The following is a 27,649-nucleotide window of genomic DNA, read 5'->3' as shown; positions in this document are numbered from 1 at the left end:
AACCTATGGGCCCTCTGCAATCTGGAATTCCGTTGCCCTCTTTATTACCAAAAGGATGGCCTCTCATAGTTATTGATTTAAAGGATTGTTTTTTCACTATACCTTTGCAAAAAGAAGATAGAGAAAAATTTGCCTTCACAGTGCCTACTTATAACGATTCTCAACCTTCGAGGAGGTACCACTGGACCGTCCTCCCCCAGGGTATGTTAAATAGCCCCTCCCTATGCCAATATTTTGTGAACCAACCATTGCAAATAATACGCAAGAAATTTCCCAAGTCTATAGTATACCATTACATGGACGACATATTGTTATCTGATTCAAACATAGATACCTTGAACAGACTGTTTGAAGAAATACAGATACTGTTACCTAAATGGGGAATGCAAATTGCTCCTGAAAAGATTCAGAAAGGAGATTCTGTTAATTATTTAGGTTATAGAATAGGTTTGCAAAAAATTAAGACACAGAAGGCACAAATTCGGAGAGATCACCTACGGACTCTTAATGACTTTCAAAGACTGTTAGGAGACATTTCCAGTTTACGACCAACTATTGGGATAACACCTGATCTAATAATTCATTTGAAGAAGACCTTTGATGGTGATAAAGATTTAAACAGTCCCAGAGAATTAACAGCTGAAGCAGAAAAGGAACTGACAATGATTGAGGAGAAATTACAACAGGCACATGTGGACAGAGTGAAACCAGAGCTCGATTGTATTCTCCTCATATTACCATCAAAAATTTCTCCTACAGGAATTTTAATACAGAGAGATGATATTATCTTGGAATGGATCTTTTTACCACATAAACCAAGTAAGAAACTGAAAACTTATGTGGAGAAAGTCTCTGTGTTAATTATAAAAGGCAAGCTGAGACTTCGTCAACTAGCAGGCATAGTCCCAGCAGAAATTATAGTGCCTTTCACTGCTGATGAACTAAAGAAATTATGGGAAGATAATGAACCATGGCAAAGAGCTTGTGCTAATTTTTTGGGAGACATTAATAACAACTATCCAAAAAGGAAGCGGTTCAACTTCATAAAGAGAACGTCTTGGATCCTTCCTCGAATAGTCCGTGATGCTCCAATAACTGGAGCCTGTACATTCTATACTGATGCCAATAAATCAGGGAAGGCAGGTTACAAATCAGAAGACTTGGGTAAGGTGGAACAAAGTCCTTATGATTCTGTCCAGAAGGCAGAATTATATGCCATTCTTATGGTACTAAGAGGTTTTAAAGAACCTATTAATATAGTTACTGATTCACAATATGCAGAAAGAGTTATTTTACATATTGAAACTGCTGAATTTATACCTGATGATACAGAACTAACCTCATTGTTTATCCAGGTTCAAGGTTTGATCAGGAACAGGCTTTGCCCTATGTACATAACACACATCCGATCCCATACAGGTCTGCCAGGTCCTCTAGCACAAGGTAATGCAGAAATTGATCAATTATTGATTGGTAGTGTGCTACAAGCCTCTGAATTTCATAAAAAACATCATGTTAATAGCAAAGGTTTGAAGAAAGAGTTTTCTATTACATGGCAACAAGCTAAGGAGATTGTGAAGAAATGCCCTACCTGCTCTTTCTATAACCAAACGCCACTGCCAGCAGGGACTAATCCAAAGGGCACCCATAGAAATGAAATCTGGCAGATGGATGTGTTCCACTTTGCAGAATTTGGCAAATTGAAGTATGTTCATCACACCATCTACACTTATTCAGGCTTTCAGTGGGCATCTGCTTTAAGTTCAGAAAAAGCTGATTCAGTAATCACTCATTTATTAGAAGTCATGGCTATCATGGGTATACCTACACAAATAAAGACAGATAATGGTCCTGCTTATGTCTCTAGGAAAATGAAACAGTTTTTTGATCATTACAATATCAAGCATGTTACAGGTATACCATACAATCCTACAGGTCAAGCAGTCATAGAAAGATCAAATCGAACTATAAAGGATATGTTGAACAAACAGAAAGGGGTGGAAAACACCCCCAGAAATAGGTTACATAATGCTTTGTTAACCTTGAATTTTCTCAACGCTAATGAGAAGGGAACGACGGCTGCAGAAAGACATTGGATAATGGAAAAGTCTACTGAACTAAATCAACCAGTTTATTTCAAGGATGTACTGACCTCACAATGGAAGCCAGGAGATGTGCTGTGTTGGGGAAGGGGTTTTGCTCTTATCTCCACAGGTGAGGAAAAATTATGGATACCGTCAAAATTAATAAAGGTTCGGTTTGAGGAAGAGAAGTCACTTGGAAAAGATAAATAACAATTCATTCACAAGGATGACCGACATTCAGATGGTAAGGATTACTGATAGGATGGGGGCACGGTTCTTTTCTTATCTCCACAGGAAAACATTCATCTCCAAAGAATTTGAGGGACCCTGAATATTTAATTACTGATGGATGGAAAATAGTTACGACCCACTAAACATCAACAATAAAATTCTATACATATTGTAAGTATTGATTTTATATATATATATATATATATATATATATATATATATATATATGTTTTATTGAACACTTCTTTATAAATGTGTAGAGCTGGTTTTGGAGTTGGACTATGGCTCAGTCCTTCTTCAATTCCAAGCCTGTTGATAAGAGATATTTCAAAGTTTCTGTCTCAGGTCAGGAGCCATGAAATGGGACAGAATAAGAATAATTTTATACTTGATAAACTTTCTTTGCCTTCCCTCACATCTGTGTCTTTCTTTATATGTCAATACATGTCCTTGTTGTTAATGTTTAAGTTTCCCATAACAAGCAACATATTTTCCTACAGTAATCTTTGAAGTTTCCAGGATGAAGATGGGGCCCCACAACATCAACTCAATCTGGTTTTTATGATGTCATGAATTTTTTTTTTAAGCACTAATTTTAGACCTGTTTTTTTGGTACCAACTGCAAGAGACAATTTCATATGATGCACATTTTTGACAACGCTCTGGCCGGACCTTCTCGAAACACACAGAGACTAGTTATAATTTTCTTAAGTCAAAGGTTAATTTGGGAATTTTACCATCGTTTGCTTTCACAGGGGCCCCTAAGAAGAACGTCGCCCCCATGTCAGCTAGAAGCAATCTAAGAGGATGACGTCCCCTCTCCCAACAGAGTTTGCCCACAGGGTTAGGGACATCATTTAGTGGTTGGTTTAGGGTTGAGGGGATGGGGAGATATTGTATGGATTTAGGGGTATATTCTTAAAAAAAAAAGAGGGGGATTAACTGGGTTGATGGGATGATTGGTATTTGTGACTTACTGTTTTTAGAAAATTATGTTGGTACTGTTTCTTGTATATTGATATATTGAATATTGAATGTGAATGTTCCTACCTCTATTTTGGTACAAGAGTATGCTTATATTGTATGGATACATCTATCATATCACATTGTACATTTCTACCTCTGGTACTATTTATGTAATAACATTGTTTACATCTGATAAGTAATGACATTGTTTACAGGTGAAGATCATTGTCTTCATACATTGCACAATTGTTTATTCTCTTAGTTTTCAAATTAGATAGGTATTGAGAATTATATGTTTGTCATATTATTTTTAGGTTAATCAGGTCTTTTAGATACATAGAGATTATTTTCAGTATAGATAGTATAATCTTCAGCCTCTTTGAAGAGCTGTAGAAAATGGCCTTTAATCTAACCTAGAATTCTGTGCCATCGAGACACAATTTACTCCTGGCAACACCACTCTACTCCCGAGAGAACATTGAGCACCAAAGACACTCCACTGGGAGCTTGTCTTCTTGGCAGAACTGGCCTTTGGGTTAAGAAAAACCCATACCTCAACTATTGACTAAGATATAAAACAGGATTGTCTTATCTTGCCAAGACAGGGTAGGATAATCCTAAGAAAGTTCCTTGCATTTGAGAATGGTATGTCAGTTATGTTAGGCCTTAGCCAAAGTTGGTTGACTCAACATTGCAAACAAGATTTTGGGTGATTGCCCAGGCAGTCAGTTGTCTCTGTCATTTGTTGCACATTTTGGATATCTCTCATTTGTTAAGTAATATTTATTCCCTTCTCAGATCTTTGATGGAGTTGAAGATTATTTAATTGTAGTTACTCTCTAGCAAAACTTTTGTTTTCAATATTGTTTGTTATATTTATCATTTGTTATTATTGTTTATAGCTATATTTGGTTTAGTTGTGTCTTATTTAGACAAAAGGGGGAGATGTAGGGTTAAGACAGCCCCCTTTAGAGGGCGGGGTTTGCCTCAGGCGAATGCCTGCCAATAAATGGTGCACGGAGAGGCGGCTTGCTCTCTTTTCCTCCCTACCTGTACTACGCTGGAACTTTGGTTCTGTAAGTTTATCATTAAAGTGGTAAATATTCTTTGATATCTGCATTGCATTTGTTTTGCGCGGGTACAGTTTAAATTAGCTTTTAACATAACTGGAAAAAAGTAAGGTCTAGTGTCAGACAGACTCAATTCCCTCCACTGTATAAATGGCAAATCTAGTCCAGAGTGATCCTCTGTGCCACAGATTTATATGAGACTTTGTGTCCTTCTATTTCTAGAATCATTTTGTAAGCAAAACTTTTAGGGTTTGATATTCATCTATGGCATAAAGGAACCAAAGACATTATCTTGTAAGATGTTTAAGATGAACAATGGGAGAGTTTGCTAATTAAAACTCTTAGAAGCCAGTATTTCCTGGTAATAGTTCATGCAGTTCTTTCTGTGCTCTCTGGTGGTGGCTGTGTTATTCTGACAAGGTCAGTGGCCCTCATTTAACTGGCTGCAAATGTTTTATCACATTTTGTACTTCCAAGAAATGTTTACTGTGCTTGTCCACATCTTATTCTTGACATCTACAGCCTGTTTGGAAGCTTCTTCTTTTGTACTTGTGGCACAAATGGATATCATAGGTTATTTCCAAATGCAGACTAATTTTCATTACAGCAATTCAACTTATAAACACACATGCATTACTGGATCATATGCATATTTCTAGCTAGCTCTTACATCTGAAAATAACCCATTTCTATTATTGTATACATTGTCATGTGGCCGTGGAGTTATCTCATTTTCTACATGTCTTATTTCCTTATCAGCTCGCAGGAATCTGACCTGGCTCCCTCCTCTATCTCTGCTTGAATTTTTCACCTTGCTATATTCTTCCCTGCCAGAGGCCAAAGAAGCTTCTTTATTAACCAATGCTAATAAAATATATTCATAGTATACAAAGGGGAATCCCAAACCAAAGTGGTTTATTCTTAGTACTTTAAACAGTATTATGACATTATATTAACTATCTTCTGAAACAAGATACCTCTCTGATCAAAAACCAAAACAACACAAACAAAAACCAAAATATAAAACAAAGGCAGTTTGACAACTTGATCATTTAGAAAAACATCATAAATATGTTCTTCCCCATGGTCTATGACTTCAGTAGCCATGGGTTTTTACCTTTTTTTACATTATCATGCATGAATTCCCTCCTGTGGAGAAGGCCTAAAATCTAACCAAGAGATGGTTGGTTATCCCATAAACAGTCTTGTCATATTGCACCAGTGGGCACATCATGCCAAGCTGTTCATTATTGTAATCTACAGGGTTCATGACTGAATTAGACTATTGATTCCTAGCCTGATCTACAGAACGATCAAATATATCATCTTAAAAATAAATATTGGAATATTCTATAACATGGAATTTTCTGGCATTTTAAGCTTCTATATAAATTTCTAGCTTTCCTACAAAAGGTTTATTTTTAAGTCTGTAAATTGCACGTGATGTCTATTTCTCCATGAACTGGCACAAATAATTCAATGGTAAAAATGATTATATAATGATATATTATACAATAATGGTATTATCACATGATAAATACATAGTTTTTCTTTTCCTAACCATTATAATCTCTCACGGAGTTGGTGAGGATTGTATTAAGAAAAAATATGCACATTATGCCTCATTGAGTTCCAGACTTTTTATATTTTCTTATTCAGCTTAAATGTAAACTCAAAGAAGTAGCTTTACAAATATTTGAGATAAAATATTAACAAGAATCATAATGATTGGTTGTGAGTTTAGTAAAGCAACTCTGTGAACATATTGTGGTATCCCAGTAATCACACGACATCCCTGAGAATCGTATGAGAGAGCTTTCTGAAGATGTGACCACTCTGTTCAGTAAAGAAGAAAGAGGAATTTTCCAAGTGTCTTGAGCACCATAAGAAGACGTCTCAGACTACAGCAAACAGGCCTTTCCCTGGTCAGGTAAGAGGTAAAGCTGGGAAATCATTCTGAAAACAGGTCTACTGGACTTTGTCAGAAACAAGGCAAATCTTATCTCAATCCTCAAATCAATATTAAATGAATAAATTGTTTCAGTGAGGGAGAGACAAGATGTCACAAATGCATGCCAAGTATCATAAAGGAATACTGTACTAGATTATATTTTAGCTAAATTATTACACCATTATAGAATTTGCACAAGATGATTATTATTGTATTACTTGAAATAATACATTATGATGTGCTTTGTTAAAACAACTAACTTTCCTAAAGTCACTTAGCCAAAAGTAACAATAGAAAACCTCTAAAACCACCAGGCAGTGGTGGCACATGCCTTTAAGCCCAGCACTTAGGAGTCAGAGGCAGGTGGATCTCTGTGAGTTCAAGGCCAGCCTGGTGTACAGAGCAAGTACAGGACAGGCTCCAAAAAGCTCTTGAGAAAACCTGTCTCAAAAAAGCCAATAAAAAAAGAAGAAAAGAGAAAAAGAGAAAAGGAAATAACAAAAAAAAGAAAAAAGAAAGAATAAAAGGAAGAAAAAAGAAACCTCTAAAACCTACCATTGAGCTAAGGCTAACTACATTCAAATGCACATGCCACTGATACAGTTACCAGAAAAAAATACAGTTTTAATGGGTATTTAAATGCTTAGCAGGACAGGGTAGCAGATAGCAAGACAGAGATATAGACAAGATGACACAGAATGCCCGAGTTTCAATGTCTTCTAATGCAAAGGCTCCCACAGCACACCTTTGTATATTTTTGTCTCAAGGAATAAGACATGTGAAATCTGAAGGCTCTTGTCTGTTTCTACACCCTTGTGTCTAGAAAAGTTTCTTTTACTGACCAGGTTAAAGTCAAATTTGGTAAAATCTGTAGCCAATCTCAACAGGAAATGAACAAAGGAGGAGTTCCTACGAACTGGGAGGAGTTCCTAGGAACTGGCAAGTAAAAAGTGAAGGTGTGCTAAAGAGATGTCCTTGCCCTGTGAGCCACTTTACATAGCAGTTTCCGCTGAATTGAAACATTCCCTCTAGAAGGAAATGGCGGGCTCATGAGTATAAGAATGTGGAAAAAAAAAAGATATCCTAGGTCTGGGAAAGTGGAATCTTGGCAGATTCTCAGAGGACCCAGAACAGATTTTTAGGAGTAAATGATTGCAAAGGAAGAGACAGACTAGATGAGGTGTTGAGAGGAGATCCGTGGACCTGTCCAGATGCCCGTGAGCTATGTAAGAGGCTCCATGGCTGGAGGTTTTACAAACCGTCTTCCATAGAGAGTGGGCATCGTAGTACTGCACAAGCTGTTGACTCATTCCTGCTCCTGTGTGTACCCACACCCCACACAAGCACTTTTGCTAGAAGCCCCAGTAAAGACTAATTGTTTTAGCAAGTTGGACCTTGTTGTAATCATTACTTTGATCTTTCATAGGTTTCTTTCTGGGATGAGTAAATATGTGTCATATAGAAAAAATTCTGTAATTTCATATGTTCTGTCTTTTCCTAATTTAGCAGAACACAGCATATTAAGCAGCGGCAAATGAGAAGCCCAAACACTTGTTTGGTGTGCACATTCATAATCGGTGTGATAAAGTGAACCTCTCTTAGAGTCTGTTTGGAGAGAGCAAATAAATCAACCAAAAAATGAGAGCCAGCACAATGTAACCATTTGTACTTACAAGACAATTCAAGTTGCTTTGCTCAGCCTTGAATGTGTTGGTAATCTGTCGTGAAAAAAAATTCCTTAACTGGTGGCGTTAAGATATTTTTATTAAAATATAAAGAGGGAAATTATAAAATAATCATGCTTTTACATAACAACTCTTGAACATAAAACAACCATTTTAAACACAGCCTTGTTACCAATCTTTGAAGGTCTCATTAATATTTTATCTAGCAAAAGGACACTAAATCATGGGAAAAAATTGGAAAACACTGTTCCAGAGACTATTTTTTTATTCCTAAAATTGAGAATCTGATTTATTTAAGCAAGCAAGCAAACAAACAAACAAATAGAAACAACAATAAACCAATCTCTATGGAAGTAGAAACAAAACATGGACTAACGTTCATACTTCTAAAGAATTTAATTCATTAGAAATTATTTTCCTCCGTGGTGTTATCTCTGCTCTATTATCCCTTCTCCTTTGAAATCTTTCTTCTTCCTCCCAACCAATACTGTCTTTCTGTTTTCCTAGACTCTATAAGAAATCCAAATTAAATGCACAAATCTCAAATTCAATGTTGAGATCCATATATGAATAATAACATGTGATGTTTGTCCTTCTGGGTTTGGGTTACAGTGTAAGGTTTTATAGAATCACTGATATAAAACTGCAGCAATGACCAGCATGGTAAGATATGCCTATTAGTGGAAAACCGGCAAAATGTTTTGGGGGTAACTAGCTGCTTTCTTGTTGGATTTAAAGCCAGCTTCAAAGAGTTAAACCCATGCCTGGTACTATAAGTCTGTCTAAGAATTCATGACTGGGTGATGTGGGAGTGATTTCTTATTAATAAAGAAATTGCCTAGACCCATTTGATAGGCCAACCCTTAGGTAGGCGGAGTAAACAGAATGGAATGCTGGGAGAAAGAAGCTGAGTCAAGGAGTCGCCATGGTTCTCCCACTCCAGACAGACGCAGGTTAAGATCATTCCTGGTAAGCCAGCTTGTGGGCTACACAGATTAATAGAAATGGGTTAGATCAATATGTAAAAGCTAGCCAATAAGAAACTAAAACTAATGGGTCAGGCAGTGTTTAAAAGAATACAGTTTCCGTGTAATTATTTCGGGTAAAGCTAGCCGTTCAGGCGGCCGGGTGCGGGGACTCAGCCCGCCGCTCCTACTACTACAGCTGGGGAACTTGGAGGCCCCAGAACTAAACCAATATTATCATTCTTCTAAATGGATAGAATGTAAAACTGTTCTGTAAATTTATATTCCTGTACCCATGTGATATAGGAGGGTCTTCTGTTTTGTGTTGATTTCATTGGTTAAATAAAGAAACTGCCTTGGACTTTTGATGGGACAGAAAATTAGGTAGGTGGAGTAGACAGAACAGAATGCTGGGAGAAAGAAAGCAGAGTCAGGCAGATGTCATGGCTCTGCTCTCTGAGATGGATGCTGGATAAACTCATGCCGGTAAGCCACAGTCAAGTGGCAATACATATTAATGGAGATGGGTTAAACTAATATGTGAGAGTTAGCCAATAAGAGGCTAGATATAATGGGCCAGGCAGTGTTTAAATGAATACTGTTTCCGTGTCATTATTTCGGGTGTAAACTAGCTGAGAGCCGGGCAGCAGGAAGCGGCCCGCTTCTCCTTTTTACTACACCCGTACATTAGTGTGCTCTCAGACCTGATCAGAGAAGTTTCTTAGTGTGGTAGAGGGTGGTTAGTCCAGGATTCTATACTTGGTCAAAATGCAGAGTGGATTGTTTATCCACACATGGGACATGTATATGACACTCATTCCACAATACTCAGGTATCATCTAGGAAGAGGAGACAGAAAGACTGAAGATTCCAGGCATCAAAGAGAAGTGGAGCAAAATAGTATCTTCTGGATGTGTCAGGACCAGTTCACACATGAACTCACAGCATCTGAGCTTGCATGCAGAAGATCTGCCTGAGACCAGACCAGTCAGCATTCTAAGGGCACATAGACTCCCTTAGCTAATGAGCTATAGATAGTTGATGGCTTCAGCGGAGGGAGAGTCAATTTTCTTAAAGGAGTGGCTCCTGGTAGGTAGACTGTACTCCAGCAGATGGCTCTCAGCCCAGAGTATATGGGTAGCACAAACTGGATTCCATAATTTACTTTACATTTTTAAAGAACACGAAGTTGGTGGATATATGCAGGGAAAGTGTTGGCCTAGAATTAGGGAAAGGAGTAGGGAGTGAATATGATCTTATACATTATATAAAATTTTCAAAATTAATAAGAACAATTAAAAATCTTTCAAAATTATTTATTCCATCCATATCCAAAACAAAAACTTTTATTTTTAAAAATAAGATTCACGAAATAACCATATAATTCAGAGCTTAAGGCATAATATATTCAATTTTAAATATCAAACAGAAATGCAAGCTTTATGAACTGATAAGTGCCTCATAGCTCATAAAGTACATCCATTCCTGAAACCAAAAAACACCAAACTCCAGATTTTGATAGGGAGGTAAAATTTTATTATGCAACTAATCTCCAATGCTTCAAAAGATATGACTTGCTGTTTCAGTAAGAACTAAATGATTGTAATCTATAATTTCAAGCTCTGCAACTCAGGGATATAGTAGGGCATAGCAAAAGAAAGATCCCAGAAAATCAGAAAAATCCATTTAAATTTAAAGAAAATGAAAAATACGTCCATACCCAAGAGGTAGGTTTCACTACTGCAGGGGCCAATACTGCAGTACACCTGGAGGCAGCTATGTTAAGACATACCACCCGTCTTTCTGAAAATGAATATGAACCTCACAGGAACAGAAATGAATCTGGAAAGGCTATCACAGAGCCTTTACGCCTATGTGGATCTGAGCCAGCTATTTTTTTTTTTTTTGTCTTGCTGGGTTGCTCATGTGGCTTATTTGGCTAATAAAGTGTAGATGGGTCTAAAACACACTACATAGGAACCAAAGCTCTACTCATTTCAGGAAATTAGTATACAAAGAACCAGGACTGGAGTACCCTTTCTAAACTGTAAAGCGAAATAGTAATGGAGGAAAGAAATTAGTATTCAGAAGAAGAGAGTATGTATTCATGCTTTCTCTTCATGCCAAAAAATAATTAAAAGGAAACCAAGATAGCAAAATAAAATGAGTCATTCTTTTGCATACCCAATTTTCATTTATTTGAAAACACATTTTTTTTCTTAAAAAGTTAAGGCTTTATTTTCCCCCCAAAGTGCTCAATGCATTTCTAGTAATTTTTCATAGGTGCATTTACTCTTGTTAATTGGTTATCTGATTTATACTGCTTATATCAGTTATCCTGTTACTTGGTTTCCTTCTGATTAACGTCAATGTCCTAGTTACACTTGAACAAATTAGCTCCTTCTCCAGGCTTCTATGATCTGCTACTTGTGCCTCCACATATCTCATTTCTCAAGCTAGAGAGTTTGGAATAATTCTTGACTCCACACTTCTTTTCACTAATTAATTCAGCAATGGACCTAAGGCACAGTTCTATCATCATCTTTCTATTTCTACTACAAAAATCTCAGCTTGATTTTTGTTATAAAAATCATCCCCAAAATATAAAGAATAAGAAAATACAATGACTTAGACTATTGATTTAATAGTCTAAGGGCCGTAGCTTGGTTCTAGACTTCTGCTGTGTTTGAATACACACACAAAATTATGAACTGAGAAAATAAAGGCATTTAAAACCTACAAGATGTTCTCGAGTGAGTTGTGTTCATGTGTTTTTAATAATCACATCATTATTATAACTGCAATCAGTTTTAAGAGTCATGTATGACTCTGCAGGAAAAAAACTTTGAGTATGCTGAGTGTGAGAAATCTAACAAGCCAACACAAGGCATGTAAAATATTGGATCTCTGTATTCTATTCCACTAGATAAAACTTGATCTGAAAGATACAGCAGTTGTTACTACGTGGGTGAGTGGAGGCCTGGGCAAGAGGAGGTTGGCATCTTGTCTTCCTGTTAACACAGCTGTAGGATATTCAGATTGTGATCGTTCAGATATAGAACGGCAGGTGGTATTGCATCAACAGGTGCAGAAATACCATCTATTCTGTCATATCCATGAGCCTTATACCTGCACACTGGAGGCCAGAATGAGTAAGAACTGGGCAGAGAGGGAGTGGGGTGGACATCTGTGTTGATATGCAATGTTTAGTCACTATGGGATCCTACACCTTTCAACAAGAGTTAATCAACCCCCCCCCCCCGTGTGTGTGTGTGTGTGTGTGTGTGTGTGTGTGTGTTACATTTTTGTGTACTTGTTTGTGTGCCTATGTGTGGATGCAAGAGGTGACATCGGGTGTCTTCCTCAATTGTTTTCCACTTTGTTTGTTGAGACAGGTCCCTCAATGAACCTGGATTTCACCAATGTGGTTAGATCGACCGGATATCAAGCTCCAGGGATTTCTTCTGTTCTTGACAGCACTGGGATTACAGATATATTCCACTACACTTAGCATTTTTCATACATTCTGGTGACCTGAACCCAGGCCCTAACACTTGCACAACCAGCACCTTACCTACTTAGCTGCCTCTTAGTTCCTTAGTTTGCCTTTAAAATTAGTTATGAGATAGGATATAAAGGTTTAATTTCCTTAATGCTTCTGTTTGCAAATGTTTCTGTGCTTCACTGTCTATTAAGGCAAATACTTATTTTAAAAGGCTTACAACAAAATTTCAAAACTGCTTTAAACTGTTAGCATGTCTGGTCTGTGGAATAGCATGATCTTTCCCCTAGTTTCCTGATAAACAAAGCTAGACAAGGTGCAGTGATCACTTTGGCACTAGAAAGAACAACACATGGAACATTGTTTCTAATTTGTCTTGTGACAGAATAAATAGTATCAAATACATTGAAAGGGGGAAATGTATACTGAATGTTTTTGAATTTCACCAGCTGGAAGCAAACTTTGAGGTGTTGGATTTGAGAAGGCTAATATGCAAACCACCGAAGGGTAGGCAAAGTAGAGAACGTGGCATGTGTGCAAACTACAATTGACTCTTTTATCTTCCTGAATTAGTTTGACTTCCTAATCAATATTTAAGGTGATGTTTTATATAATGTTTTAATATTTTAAATAGTTTTGGTTTTGGTAATAAAATTTATCAATTGACCTTCAATGAAATCAACAAATTTAGAAAATCATTTACTTATGCACAGTTAATTGAACATTTCTCATCATACAATATTCATTTGGCTGGAAAGATCAATGGTTTAAGAGAAAAATCTTTGTTACCATTAAGATAGGATATAGCATCTACATTTAGAATACTTCAATATTAGTAAGATTAATTACATATCTCTTTCATAAAATCTTTTAAAATGGAATACTAAATGGATGTTTTTTTATGTGGTTAAATCAAAGAGAAAATACAAGGCAGTTGTTCAAAAACCGTAAGCTAAATATAATCTTAGTGGAAAATTTAGGCCAACTAAATGAAAAATAAATGTGTGGTGCCTTCCTATTGGCTGGCTCAGCTGATCTTATCTCTTCGACTGAAGTCTTGCTCAGGCCGTATGGTATAAAATGCTTCAACATTTCTATGGCTTTGCTTTTATGGACAAATACCGGACATTAAGATCTGCTACCCGGAATTTGGTCCCACTTACAGATCTTTAATTTTTAACAAAGAAGCAAATGCCTCTGAGCCTCAACCCCTTTCCTTATATAATGAGACCTCTGACATCTTGTCCAACTCTGAAGTCTTGGGAAGCAATGAAAGAGTAGGATTCTTCTATCCCATGTGCTAAAGAACAGACCAATTACACACTGTGTGTGCACATATGCCCTGTATATGTTGTGTGATAGTCAGTTTTATCCCAGGAGACACTGGAGAATGTTTAATACTCACTCAAAATTTAAATGAGTAGCACAACTTAATTACCATAGCCTTTATAATTGTCTTGCAAAATTAATTAACTTGAAATGGAGAAGAAAAGGATTTCATGTCATGAACTACCTTGTCTCTGAATAACACCAAAGGGTACGTCACACTTGGTAAAAGTGGTCCTATGTACCTTTCTGTCTTCTGTGATTCTGGGAAGTGCCCATTCTGGTGAATACAGAGCACTGATCATTAACTACTTAAGAAATCTAATTATCTACACAATTTTAACTATTTTAGTCACACCGTCTGTGTTACAGCATTTCTTAAAAAGCTGGTGTATTTCAGCTTTCTGTCCATTACCCACCATCTTAATGCAGCGATGTCTTCACAGCAGGGAGTAGGTATTTCAGGAGGTCTCCCTTCCTGCTTTCCACCTATCATCACACAGCTTGGGAATACTGCTATCTTTACAATATTCTGCCACTCAAGAAGGACGTTTTTATTTCTTCCAAGTGTGAAAATAAAACGAAACCCTTCATTTTCTCATTAGATTAACTTAAACTTTTTCTTTTCCAGTTGTTACCCCTCCCCGCTTTTCTATGCTATTTCTGATTTCCTGTTTATAAAGTCACATTCTTTTCTTCCTAGGAAAATCTGGTGGTGAAGTGGCAACGAAGAAAACCAGCAGAACAGTTTCTTTTTCAGGTCACTTCTCTCTCTCTCTCTCCTCTATTTTACTTCTTAAATTCCACCAAGTATAATTCTGTCCTTGTATGAAAACACGGATATACATGTGTGCAAGCACAGCTTGTGTCTCTGTCTTAATAAGTGTGTTATGGTTTTGACCTTCAGCATACTACAACTCTGTCTTAGTTTTAAAACCTTACTGAAATTGTGTAAAGCAAAGATAACCAGGATCTTTTGAAAGCCAGTCAATATAAACATTAACTCCATGGTTAAAGTGTTTAAATAGATCATGTTGAAGCTAATATAAGCTTCAGTATTTCATGCCTGATCACTGCTATTAATTTCATGTGTACTAAAATGACATTTGTTGAGCTTATTAAAGCAATGCACAATCAATGAAACTGAATTCACATTGGAAACCCCCAGTGTTGCATTTGTTTAATAAAATTCGCCCGTGTCTTTCAGAGACAAATGATAAACTTCCTATTTTGATAAATAATGCAAGCAACCTATCTGACACTTCCCAAGAAGACATTGATCAAATCTACCATCGTAGTTTGACAGCTATTGATTCATACTTTACTGAAAGTTTCTTAACACATTTCAGCGTAATGGATTCTAACAGGTGATGAAATACTTCTGCCATGAGTTAATTATTGCTAGAATACAAGCAACAGTATCTCTTATTGTAAAGTGGTCACAAAGTAATATATGTCATTGTCAAATATTTAGCTAATTTTTGAAAATCTGGATCTGAATATATATATATATATATATATGTATATATATATAATCTATCAAGAAAAAGTAAGTTTTGTTCAGCCAGCTATATTGAAATTTTATTGTCACTTCTAAATATATGTACATACAAGCAACACTAAATGTAGTTTGTGTATATTTATAATATATTCATGAATGTAAAAATAATAAGAGATCATGAATCTGAGGAGTTGGAGAGGAATTGGAATGAGATGAGGGCACAGTAGAAATATGTAAACAGGGTGTAATTATGGATGTAGTTGTATAAAAATAAAATTTACTTAGCTAACTAAGTAAATAAATAAATAGCTTATTTTAACATGCTCCAAATTTTAACTCCACAAGCTTTAGTTCACACATATGACTCTGTTTGAGCCTCAAATTTCCAGTATTTGAGATGGTTGAAATGATTCTTCCTACAGTATTATCTTGAAGTTCCACTCCTGATTCATCCTGGTTGCTTAGTGACTGGTGTCTACTGCAATGAGTGCAATTTGGACACCGTTTAGTGTAAGGAAAGGCAAGTGCGGAGGGTTGTTCACTCACTCACTACCTAGCATATACACATAATTCCAGGGCAGTGCACTGTTTCAATAGCATTAAAGTTCACCATCCTACCACTAAATATAAATGGATACACATGGACACTCCTTACCACAGGAAGAATGATTTATATCAAGAGCTTTGACAAGTGTTCATCTAACAAGACCATCTACTTTCCTTGTGGAATTCTTTTATTATTTGCTTGAGTTGGAAATGTTTTCTAGCTCAGTTATAATTTTGAAAGACACTTCTTCACTGTGATTGTATATTTGTTCTAGAGGTGTGTAAGCTCCGATTATTTTTACCTTGCCTTTGTTGAAGTGAACGTTTGTAATGATTTAGACCTGACTAACAGAAAAGGGTTAAAAACATAGAAGAGTGTGGTAGTCTGAATATTAATGTCCCCATAGGCTCATATATTTGGATGCTTGATCGTTTTAGGGAGAGGCTTGACAGGGATTAGGTAGTGTGGCCTTATTGGAGGAAGCGTGTCACTGAAGATGGGCTTTAAGGTTTTAAATGTTCAAGCCTAGTGCACCTCTCTCTTCCTGTTTTCTGCCAGTCTGGATGTAGTTACTCAGTTACCTCTCCAGCACCAATCTGCCTGTGTACCATCATGCTTCATTCCATGATGATAATGGACTAATCCTCTGAACTGTAAGCAAGCCTATATGAGAGGTTTTACTTATGAGCTACCATGTTCCTGTTGTCTTGTCACAGAAGTAGAAACCCTAAGATAAGGAGCAAGAATATTGATTTGTACTTACTGCCTTCCCCACACTGCTGGTTTATAGTGCATTTATTTTTAGTTTTGAGTACTATGCAAATTCATAATTTGATGATTTGAGACATATGCAAAATGATATGTTAAAGAAGCTGACCTGAACATATACCAGTCCAAGGCAGCTATAAAATGTTCAGTGTCCCCAAAGTTTCAGTGGTGGGAAGATGAGTAAGCATAACATAAAGAAGGGGTTTTAGGGCAATAAAACATTTTTGTATAATATTAAAATGTTTGACAGATGTTATTATGAATTTGACAAAATCCATTTAATATGCAACACAGGGTGAATCCTGACGTAAACTTAGTATGAGCTTTGCCTGCAGTGTGAATGTAGATTTGGTGACTCCTGCTCCAAGGATTCTTAAAGACCACATGAGAAGAAGCCCATGTACCCGTTTCCTTTCTGTTTTGTTGCTTCCTCAGAAATGATATCATCACACCGTTGGAGTCATTATTTTAATGTTCAAATTCTATGTTCTGATGTAGAAACGATAAAATATCCCAACTGAAGACTGATGTGGTCCTAAGAGATTCCTAAAGCAAACTGCAAGTTTCTCAGAAGATTCTAGAAACATCTTCAGTTTATCATTCCGTGAGGATAGCAACCACTTTAGGGTCAGAAAAGACTAACACAAGCTGAATAACTTTTGTGTCACAGATTAGAATTAGTCGTTCCCAAAGTCAAGCTGCAAATGCACAGAGCTCCCCCATTCCCAAGAATTAGTGCAGAGGACACACTGCAAACTGAGTTACGGCTGAGGAGAACAAAACCATGCTTTTACTGTTGGTGTGTGTGGTTGCTGTGATTCTTGAATTTAAAGAACACTATATATTTCTAAAATTTAGAATTTCCAAAACAAAAAATAATTTCTGTGGAGAAAAAAAATAAGGACCAAGAAACAACCCAGCAGGAAATTTATGAGCACTTGGTTTTTCTAAGCGCACTCTTGGTGTGGGTGTAAAGTGAAGTGTTGGTACTCTGGAATGTGTTACCCATTCTTACACTGATGTTATGGGCATTCAGGAAATGAAGCCACAGCATCAATAAAATACTAACATCAATTAAAATATAATACCTACAACTTTTCAACTATTCTAAAAAGTGCTTTTTAAAGTAATAATTAAAGAGACTTTTTTTCAAACAACAAATATGACCATACACTGTGTACTGGGAAAAACCCAGATTAACACTCTGACAATAATATAAGATCCATATGCAATAAAAAATTTGTAATGACAGTATCTTCACTGTTTTTAAAAATTCAAAGCAAATAAAAATAATACACTAAACAGTTTATGTTTATGTTCTGTATATATGGAGAAATTATAAAAATTAAAAGGTTACAAAATAAAATGAAATGTGATTTTAATTAAGAAAATATTCATGCCTGCCGAGAGCAATGCTAAAAATTCTGAATAAAACATGGCTCCTGTAATTGGACCAAGTTCATTTCTTATGAAGTTGTTCTAATTCTGAAGCCGCATATGTGCAAGAGCCTGGATGTGGGAGGCAAGGGTTGCCATGGTGAGCACACATCTTTTAGAGAAGTTAAATTAAAAGGAAATGTGCATAAAATCCTCTCAGCTCACGGTATATTCTGGAAATCAAGGACGCTTTTTCTCCCATGACATCTTGGTGTGGTGGAAGGGTATTGGCAGGGTGGGACATAGACAGCTCAAATTTTAAAGCCTTTAGCTTCTTAAGGTGACTTGGAAGTAAGAGATCTCCAAATTAGGTAGCTGTCTTAACTGTTGGGTAGGGAACCAGCTCTACTTACATTAAAGTAATACATTATCAGAGTTCTGGACACTTCGCAAGTCCGAGGCACCTGAGTGATTCAAATACAGATATTGCTAAGTACACCCTAAGTTAGTTTCAGATAGTTAGGGAAAAATAAGATCACTGTTCCCACTGTGATGAGTAATTTAAGGAAGCCTTGCAGACTGCTCCACATTCATTTCCAGCAAGATCTCCAGGTAGTTTCCCAGACTCCCCAACATGGGAGTGCTCGAACCAAAGACAGCTCCATGTGTTTCCTAAAGGCAGCAGCTTGAGACTCCAGAGCACCCACGTGCGCCTGAGCAAGGGCTGAAGAACTTTCCCTGACGCCCTCAGAGAGAATGCATCATTTCAAAGTAAGAGCCAGCTGGGACCAGGTGTAGGGGTGTAGGGTAGGTTGTAACAAAGAAATGTCAGAGGATGCTAGCTAAGAGCCATTCAGGCTATGTTTCTTTTCGTTTTCTTTCTTCTCTGGTCAACTTTATTAAAAATAAAGGGGAACTTCACCAAGTGGGATATTGAGCTTCTAATAGGCTCAGCCTGGAACAAAGAAAATCTACTTCCTAATACTGTTTCTCTTGCGTTGGAGGGATCACGTGTTCACTTTCGCTGGTACGCACTCTGCTCGCCCACGCGATGAAACCTCTATTGTGCTTAGAAATTTTGCCCAGGTTAAAATATGCCCAAACACAAATTGCTTCTCATCCATCAGCAGAAACACATCTAGAGACTCCGGTGCACATGCTCTCCTGCTGACCCAATTACCACTGCAGGTAATTCCGATGTGCTGAAGTGTACTGGGAAAGTAATGGCAAAGAGCAGGTGGAGGCTCCCTGCTGCCTTGATTCCCACCCACCCCCTCCTGCTTTCTGAGATTCCTTTTGATGGAGAACTTGGAAAGGAACGTGGGAGTCGCAGATGGTTCCTTCCTGAGGCCAATTCCCAGGAGTTGTGAAAGTAACCCCTTCCCTGCCGAGTGAGGTGCCACTTGCTTTGTGCCTTGGTGGGGAGGGGCAACCAGCAAAGAGAGAGAGGGCGGAGGCAGGTCTTTTCTGCCCCCCAACCCTGATGGCCAAGTAGTGTAATGAAGCAATTTTGTAGCCATCTCGCTTATGAAGTCACTGTTTTTAAAGACAATCTGTGCAGCCTGCACCCCCATCCCGCCCCCATCATGACTCTAAAATTGGTGATACAGGAGATCTATGGTAGCCCAGCTAATTGTTGGCGAGCTAGGGTGCCACGGTTACCCAATGTTGGCGGTCTTTCCTCCCTTCCTAAATACAATCTGAAGCGCGTCCTGAATCCCTAAAGACTCCAGAGGATGCTCAGGGACAGCCGCACTGGACCAGGAGCATTGAGGTTCCCTAGCTTCTACCGCCGAACACAAAGGAGTTGCCTGGTTTAGGGAGACAGGGGCATCTTCCCCGACTCAAATGAAAGCATTCGCCCCATTGCTCCCCACTTCTTTCTTTCCTTTAGTCTTTCATGCTCTCTCATCCCCTTCATGTTCCCAAACCGCACCCTTTTCTTTCCATCCTCTATAACATGCACCCCCAATAATTCCTTTATAGATACTAAGACAATGATACAACACCTTCCAAGATAAAGCACAAGTGTGAGCTGCCACAAGTGTGTGTTTGTGTGTGTGGAGATCACACTCGCTCCATCCCTCACACACCTCTGGGGAAAGAAGACTGGAAACCCCGGGACAATAAAAATCGAGAAAGCCAAATCTTGCTGGACTCCGCGGTCCCCAGCACCAATGCCTCATATTCGCCCCTCACCTTTCCTTTTCGCAATATGTAACCCTTTAGGGTCCCTTGCCCATCCAAAGCGCCCTGCTCCCAATCACTCAACCACCTAGCGCCGGGTTCCCACAGCCCCGCAACCGCCCCAGCGCCGAGGCTTGCCGGCCACCTGAGCCTCCCAGATACCCGCTCCTCGACCGCAGGCAGAGGTCCCCTAGTTCCCTACTCACATCGCCTGAGGCAGAAACTACCCATGAGGGTCCAGGGAGTGAAGGCCTTCCAGCTGCCGAGGGTTGCTCCTTAAAGTGCTCTGGGGTCCGCAGTGAAGCCGGTAAGGGAGTCCTCCAAAGCAAAGGCAGAGGGGACTCCGGGCAGGTGCCGCGTCAGACCATGATGCCACTGCCCTTCAGGTACACAGCTGGAGATGTGCCAGGGGGGAGCCGGGAGACCGCCGGGAACACCAGCGCGGCCAGTCCCCGGCCTCCGCCCGCCCAGCGCGCCGCGCTAGCGACCGTAGCAGCAGCAGTGGCGGCGACGGCGGAGGCGCAGCTCCCTCCCCGCCCCCAGAAGGCTCCACAGACAATAAATCCTGGGCGGAGAAGAGAACGGCAGCGCGGGCGAATCGTGTACCCAACTCGGCTTCTGTCCGGGCCGGCCACGACGACTCTGAAGGGGCGAGGGTCCCCGTGGCCCGTGGCACAGCAAGCACTGCCTGTGGTTGTGCGCTCCCGCAGTTGTGGGTGGCGGCGGGGGCCCGGGGTGGGCAGCTTCAGGTCGTGCTGGCCCAGAGACTGGGTGGCCGTGGCTTGGAGCCCACGGTTGGCCCGGAGCGGGGTCCTCCGCGGTGCCGCGGCTTGGCGCACAGGTGCCAGGATTGACAGACGAGGCGCTGCTCCTGGCTCGCGCCCGTGACTCCACAATCTCCCCGCCCCCTCTCTTTCCTCCCACCCCCCTTTCCGACGACACCAGCTGCAGCTGCTTCAAAGTGTGAAAAATGTCAAGGAGATTTTTCCTGGGCTCAGAGAAGATGACCACCTTCCCAGACCTCTGCCATTCTTGGACATCCTCGCTTGCCCCTCATGACCTCTACTTGGACTCCCTGCAATTTGGAGGAACAAAATCCCAGTCTTGGAGAAATGAGATGTTCTAGCTTTCTCTTTATCACCGGAGCTTTTAGACAAGTGACCAAGCTCTCCAGGTTCCTCGGGTTGTCTGGAGTGCACAAAGCAGGTGTTAGCAGGCTCTGCATGGGGCAGCGCGGGCTCCTCGGGGTGTTCTCCCACCAGCCCCAGGCGCTCCTGCCGGCCGCACAGCGTGCTCTGCAGCGCCAGAAACCCGCCAGCAGCAGCAGCAGCAGCAGCAGCTCCAGGCCTGCGCGCCGGGTGCTCCCGCGCCAGTTCCGTGACGCTGCGCGTGACTCCGCAGGCTGCCGCTCCTGCTATCTCAGCAAAGAGGCGGCCCGGAGCGCCTCCTCGGGGTTTCCTCTCTGCCCGCGTTGCCTGCGGCAGGTTGCAGGATGTCCAAGAGAAAGGTCTCTGCTTGTGCGTACAGTGGCTTCTTTAGCAGTGTCATTGAGACTTAAGGGCATCTTTCAAGACCCCTTCTCTTCATTTTGGTCTAGGATTACTGCTCTGGCAATGTGCAAAAAAATGAGAAGGGTTTCCCAACTTCCTTTTATCTAATCGCAACCCTGCTCTTTCTGTCCTGAACTCAGGAACATTCGCCCACACACACATTCACAGGAACGCATACACAGGAACACATGTATGGACAAAAAGATATAAAAAGCATACTGATGAAACTTAGGCTATATTTAGACTTCTGTTCTCTAGACACAGCCAAATTCCTTCTATCCCAGGATTCTCCTGCGATTTAGAGGCCATAGGAGCCTTTCCCTTCTTTTTCAAAGGCTAGTAGATTGTGTGACATTCAAATGTCACTCAAAGCTATATGTATGTGAGCTCCCAGTTTACTGAAAAGTGAAAGTGCTGGCATGTCCCTTAGATCTAGAACACTAAACGTCTTCAAGGTTGAAAGGCCGTTTTCCTGACTGCCAGAGCTTGTCTAGAAAGAGACTGGGGGCTGGGATTTTATCTGCAGTCATAGGGACGATTACTGCTTTATCTGGGCACCTGTTAGATAGGTGGGTGGATTTTTAGGGAGACTTCCCTTCATTTACATACATAAGGGAAAGGGAGTGCATTTGGGAATACAAGATGATTGTAAAAAAAAAAGCACCGTGAAACACTGTGAACCTTGTTCTGAAAATGGCAAAGAAATGAGAAAAAATGTTGAAAGGGCACTTTTTAAAAAACTGACCTTTGTTGAACTCTGTTTTTTTTTATTTTTTAATTTTTGCCCAGTTTTGTTCTGTGAACATCTTGCTATAAGTTTCAGTGTCTCAGCTGGAGGAGGTGCTATGAAAATTTTTAGATAGGAATTGGAAATCTATTAAAAATAGCTTATCACAGCGTCTGCCCCATTACAGAAACCCTTTGCAAAGTTCCAGTTCTTATCCGTAGTGCTTACACTATTCCTTCTCACAAGATATTCCACATACTTCTTTTGTAAAGCCTTATGTTGAGCCTGCCCCTATGAAAAAGACATAAAAAGCTTATGCGAGCGATGTCCTTTTTGTCCTGCATCAGAACTCAGAATTTCTAATTTTAGCTTCATCATCCACTAGTGCATGGAAACATTTCAAAGCCATACTATGCAGCATCACAGCTGGTTATGAGTAACTTCTGGCCTTCATAGACAAAAGGAAGTCCTCCCATGAGGTGGGAGACTGTGTTTTTCTTTCCAATGGGAGAAAGAGCTTACAGCACCCCAAACTAAAACTCAACACCACTGAATAGTGTATTTTAAGCCGCAACTCTTCTTTCCTATTTTCCTTTATTTTATAATCTCATTTTGGGCCATTAGCATCCAGACAGACAGGAGATGTTCCTGGTGGAATGTAAGTAGAGCATCATAAATGGGAGAGAAGAGACAATCCCTCCAGGGTACACTTTGAATACAATGCACCAGGGTCCCTCCTTTCCCCCCAAATTTAGGAATCTTGAAGGAAACTAGGCCACATTTAGTATTCATACAATGAGGTCTATTGGTGATTTCAGTGGTCTCACAGAATCATGGAACTATTGAAATGCAAATGCTCTTCTGTCTTTAAACTCCAGCTTTTCCTGTCACCAACCTTACTTCTAACCACATGCAGACAACTTGCTGAAAACCTCATGCAGATGTCTGTCCGACGCCAAAGCAACCACAGCTTACAAAGTTAGACTACATAGTTTTAAGACTTGCTCTTCAGTGTGCATCCTCACATGGTTAGACATTAAGCTATAAAATTTTATGAGGTGTTAATCAGTTCTTTGACTCATACTATTAAAATCATTGAAATGATGACCTGTTCTTGGGATGAGCAGGTCTAACGTTATTTGAAAGACATGATGATGTTAAATTCTCAGGTGTCCAAAACCTTGCTAATAGTCTCTTTTGATATCTGCCATGTCTTCAAAGACATCCTCTTTGGGGGTATTCCCAATTGAGGTACACACAGACAGGACAATGTTTTAAGTTTAAGAATTGTTAATACCCTGAAGAGATTTGCTTAGATATTGGTAATTGGGATAAGAGAAAACTTTTTGACTTGGGATTCGGGGAGATACAGGTGTGATAGCATCGGAACTGGTGGGATTTGACACCAGATCAGCATTGTCATGGTTAGCTGCTGGAAGACAGGGAGAAATGGCCATGAATCATTAAGACTCTTCTTCAGTTAAATTTGTTAGATGGTCTTTGCTGTGAGACTTCTCTCTTGCATTGCAATCTGTTCTCACAAAAGAGAATGTTATTCTCTTAAATTCATTTGTCTACTTTTAAAATTTAGATATCATTTCTAAAGATACTAAACTGTCTATAACGGGACAAAGACTGTTGGATCTTAGTGGAGAAGTCAATATAACCTGTTAAGAGAATAGATGGTCACAAAGTGGAGGTCGTAAGCACAAGAAAAGACTGCCCATTAAGAAGCAAACCCCAAATGCCCTAGAAAAAATGAAGTGCAGAAGAAACAAAGAACTGAAAGGCAGATGTGTAAATCACAAGACAAAAATGGAAGCTATGGAAAAATGAATGTGCCTCCCCCACTGATCTCACACCCAAATAACTGCACAAATGATCAAGAAATATCTGGATGCTGGGTAAGGAATTCAAAATTCCACTTTAAAGAATGTCTAGTGACTTCAACGAGGATTCAAATAAGCAGATGAATGAAGCAAAGACACAAATTCAGGATCTAGATAGATGAATCAAAAAGCAACGTGAAAGAAATGTCCAGCGCTACTGCCAAACTTTGTATAATGAAAATTCAGCAAGGAAATTGGTTTCTTGTAAGATAAACAATAAATGCTGGAAATGAATGGGTCTGATGAAAACACAGGAGAAAACATTACCAATAGACCAGAAGTAGAAAGGGTATCAGGCATACAAGAGAAGAGTGACTACAGATTCCATTCAGACAGGGTAAAGAAAATGAAGTTATATATGACCAGGATTTTAAAAATACTGAAACATTTTAAAAAGACTAAACCCAAGAATCCATGTGGTAGGAGAAGGGACCAATACGAAAACTACTGGGTTAAATAAATTATTTAGTGAAATTATAGCAGAAAATTTCCCAAGTCCTGGGGATGATATGGTTATGCAAATGCAGGGTGCATTTAGAATCTCAAATAGAAATGTCAAGAGCCTCTCTGTGTCACATTATATACACAGAGAAGAAGTAGCAAGAAAAAAACACAAATTTACTTTCAAAGGGAAACCTATCAGAATAACACCAGACATCTTGCAGAAACTTTAAAAGACACATAATGTAGAATGATATATTTCAGTCCTGAAGATAGATAACTGCCAGCCAAGGTCATCAGATCCAAGAAGTTTTCTATAGAGAAGAAAGAAAGTGAGGGCAAGTAGTATTCAAACTAACCAGGAAAACAATGAAAAAAATTATAGGAACCACTAAATATCCCAATGATAACCCAAATGTTAGTGTTTTTGACTCTTCAGTCATAAAATACAAAATAGATAATTTGATCAAGACACAAATCCCAACACTTGTGTATGTAAGAAGCTATCCTCACTGGCAAAGATTGATTGAAAGTCAGGAGGTGGAAAACCATATACCACACAAGTGGAATCGGGAAATGAACAGGAATACTGTTCACGTATTTGGAAAAACAAACTTCAAGTAAAAAGTAATTAGAGCATATAAACAAGGTCATTACTTATTACTAAAGAAAAGAATTCCTTAAGAAGTTAGAACAATGATGAATATATGTGAATATATGTATGCACTAAATGTGTTGGTACATAATTTTGTAAAATAAGCCTCAAAAGTAAAAGAAAAGATTGGACTGTATAAAAGTAGTGGCAGACCTTAACACTTTATTATCATCAATAAATATATCATCTTGATAAAAAATGACTGATAAACTATAGATTTAAACTATATTATCTCAAGTTATTGGACCCAGTAGCTACAAAATATACATAAGAAGTCTATGGAACATTCCTCAAAACAGAATGCAAGGCCACAAAACAAGACTTAAGTCTTAAGGAATGAAAAATAAATTGATAATTAATTTTATTAATAATTTTAAATTAATAAAAATAATTAATTTTAATTTCTTAAAAATAAATTAGATTATTTGCCCTAACTTTCTAGCTCATAGTGGAATAACACTAAAGATCAATAGCAAAATAAGCTGTACAAACTGTAATAACAAATAAATATTAAACAACAGACTTGTCCTGTTCTGTTTTCTATTGCTTTAATAATGCCATGACAAAAAGCAACTTCTGGGAAAAGCATTTGCTTCCTCTGATAATTAACACTTTATCATGAAGTCAAGTTAGAGCAGAAACCAAGGAAGAAACCTGAAGGCAAGGATAAAATCAGAGACCCAAAGGAATCCTGCTTAATGACTTGTTCCCACCATGGTTTGCTGGGTTTGCATTACTGACAACCTGGACCACCTACCCAAAGGAGACTCTGCCCATAGTGGGCTGGCTCCTTTCATATCAATCATTGTTCAAGAAAATGGCCCACAAAATTGCCTCCAATTCAATCTGATAGAGGCATTTCCTCCATTAAGTTTCTCTTTTCCAAAATGTCTATAGTTTGTGTCAAGTGGAAAAAACTAAACCAGTACAGGTTAAATTATCAGTGCTAAAATTGATAAAAATCAGAGAAGAAACTAATATTTTTCCAGAAAAACGGATGTGCTAGATAAGTTTATGTCAACTTGACACAAGCTAGAATGAAAGCTACATTTTAAATTTGTTTTCTTTTAATAAGAATGGCCAAGTATTTCTATTTCCAGCCATATTTTCCTCTGATGATAGTGAATCCAAAGCTTGCTTTTTTTCCTGCAAGCTTATATATAACTTATCTCTCAGGTAAAAAATATCAAAAGTGTCACCCAAGCACCTAAACACAAGGAGACCAGTGTTTGCACATCAGAGCTCCCACATGGAGGCTTGCTTTTAGCTGTTATATCACTCACACATATTATTACTTATTCCATAAACACTATACATTTATTTATCAATCACATCACCTTTTACAACAACAATAAAAGAAGTTATCACAACATCAAGCCAGTCATGCATGACCCCCACCCTCAACTGAGAAGCCATTGACAGTTGATAGCTTCTATGGAAAGGAGAATAAACTTCTCTTCAGAGGTGTGGCTCTCAGTAGCTCCATCAATACTCCAGTGGCCCCATACTCACGAGTATATGAGCAGCATATGTTGAACTCAGCGGGTTTTAAAAATAAAGAAAGAAGAGGCAAGGTTGGGAAGAGGACAGGAAAGTGAGGTTTGATCCAGGAGGAGGTGTGGAGAGTGAATATGTTCAATATACCTTGTATACATGCATGGAATCTCAAAGAATATCATATTAAAAACAAACACATCTGTGTGTGCTAGACAGCGAGAACATACTCAGACCTTTAGTCTGAGAAGTTGAGAGTAGGTTATATTGCAGTATATTGGGAGAAAGCCCTGTCAGTCTTGAATGTTGATTTAGCAAGCAACATTTTAATAACAGAGTTACAGTTCGAAGCCATAACTAGACCATTACCACAGTTATGAGCGTCCTGGGATGGAGAGTGATGCACCATGGTATCCCCCCTCTGCACACCTATGCCAGTCCATGAACTGCATTTCTGTTTTTTAGAGCACTCTTATTCAACATCAATGTTTTCAAACAAGAATGTAAAAGAATACATTTGCACAGGGTAATTATTGGGACAGTAGCTAAATACTTATAAAATGTCACTGAATTCTATTCTGAAGCACATTACCTGAGATTAATCTAGGGCTATTTGTCAGTAATGAAAACTCCAAAAAGGTCACTTCAATGGAAGGGACAGTGAATTCTTCACTACAATGTCGTATGGCACAAAATCACAAGTGAGATTTAATTTTCTGATCTGATCGAGAAT

General features: G+C 38.8%; 1 protein-coding gene across 15 annotated transcripts in view; it reads right to left on the bottom strand.

Moving 5' to 3' along the window:
- Positions 1-20,675, bottom strand: part of Lrrc7 (leucine rich repeat containing 7) — a 426,547-nt gene extending 405,872 nt beyond the window's left edge. For 13 of the 15 annotated variants that reach the window (XM_075980994.1, XM_075980999.1, XM_075981001.1 and 10 more), the window contains exon 1: positions 20,367-20,500. Coding sequence is in view for 10 of the 15 variants with exons in the window: in XM_075980989.1 (XP_075837104.1) it covers positions 20,367-20,368 (2 nt within the window). In the remaining 5 variants the exon portion in view is untranslated. Of the gene's footprint in view, positions 1-20,366 lie in introns of all 15 variants that reach the window. The other 2 variants (XM_075980998.1, XM_075980991.1) reach the window with 2 other exon arrangements.
- Positions 20,676-27,649: the final 6,974 nt, after the last annotated feature.

This window comes from Microtus pennsylvanicus, chromosome 7 (genome assembly GCF_037038515.1).
Source record: "Microtus pennsylvanicus isolate mMicPen1 chromosome 7, mMicPen1.hap1, whole genome shotgun sequence".
NCBI classification, from domain to species: Eukaryota; Metazoa; Chordata; class Mammalia; order Rodentia; family Cricetidae; genus Microtus; species Microtus pennsylvanicus.
This window is presented reverse-complemented; position numbering and strand designations above follow the sequence as displayed.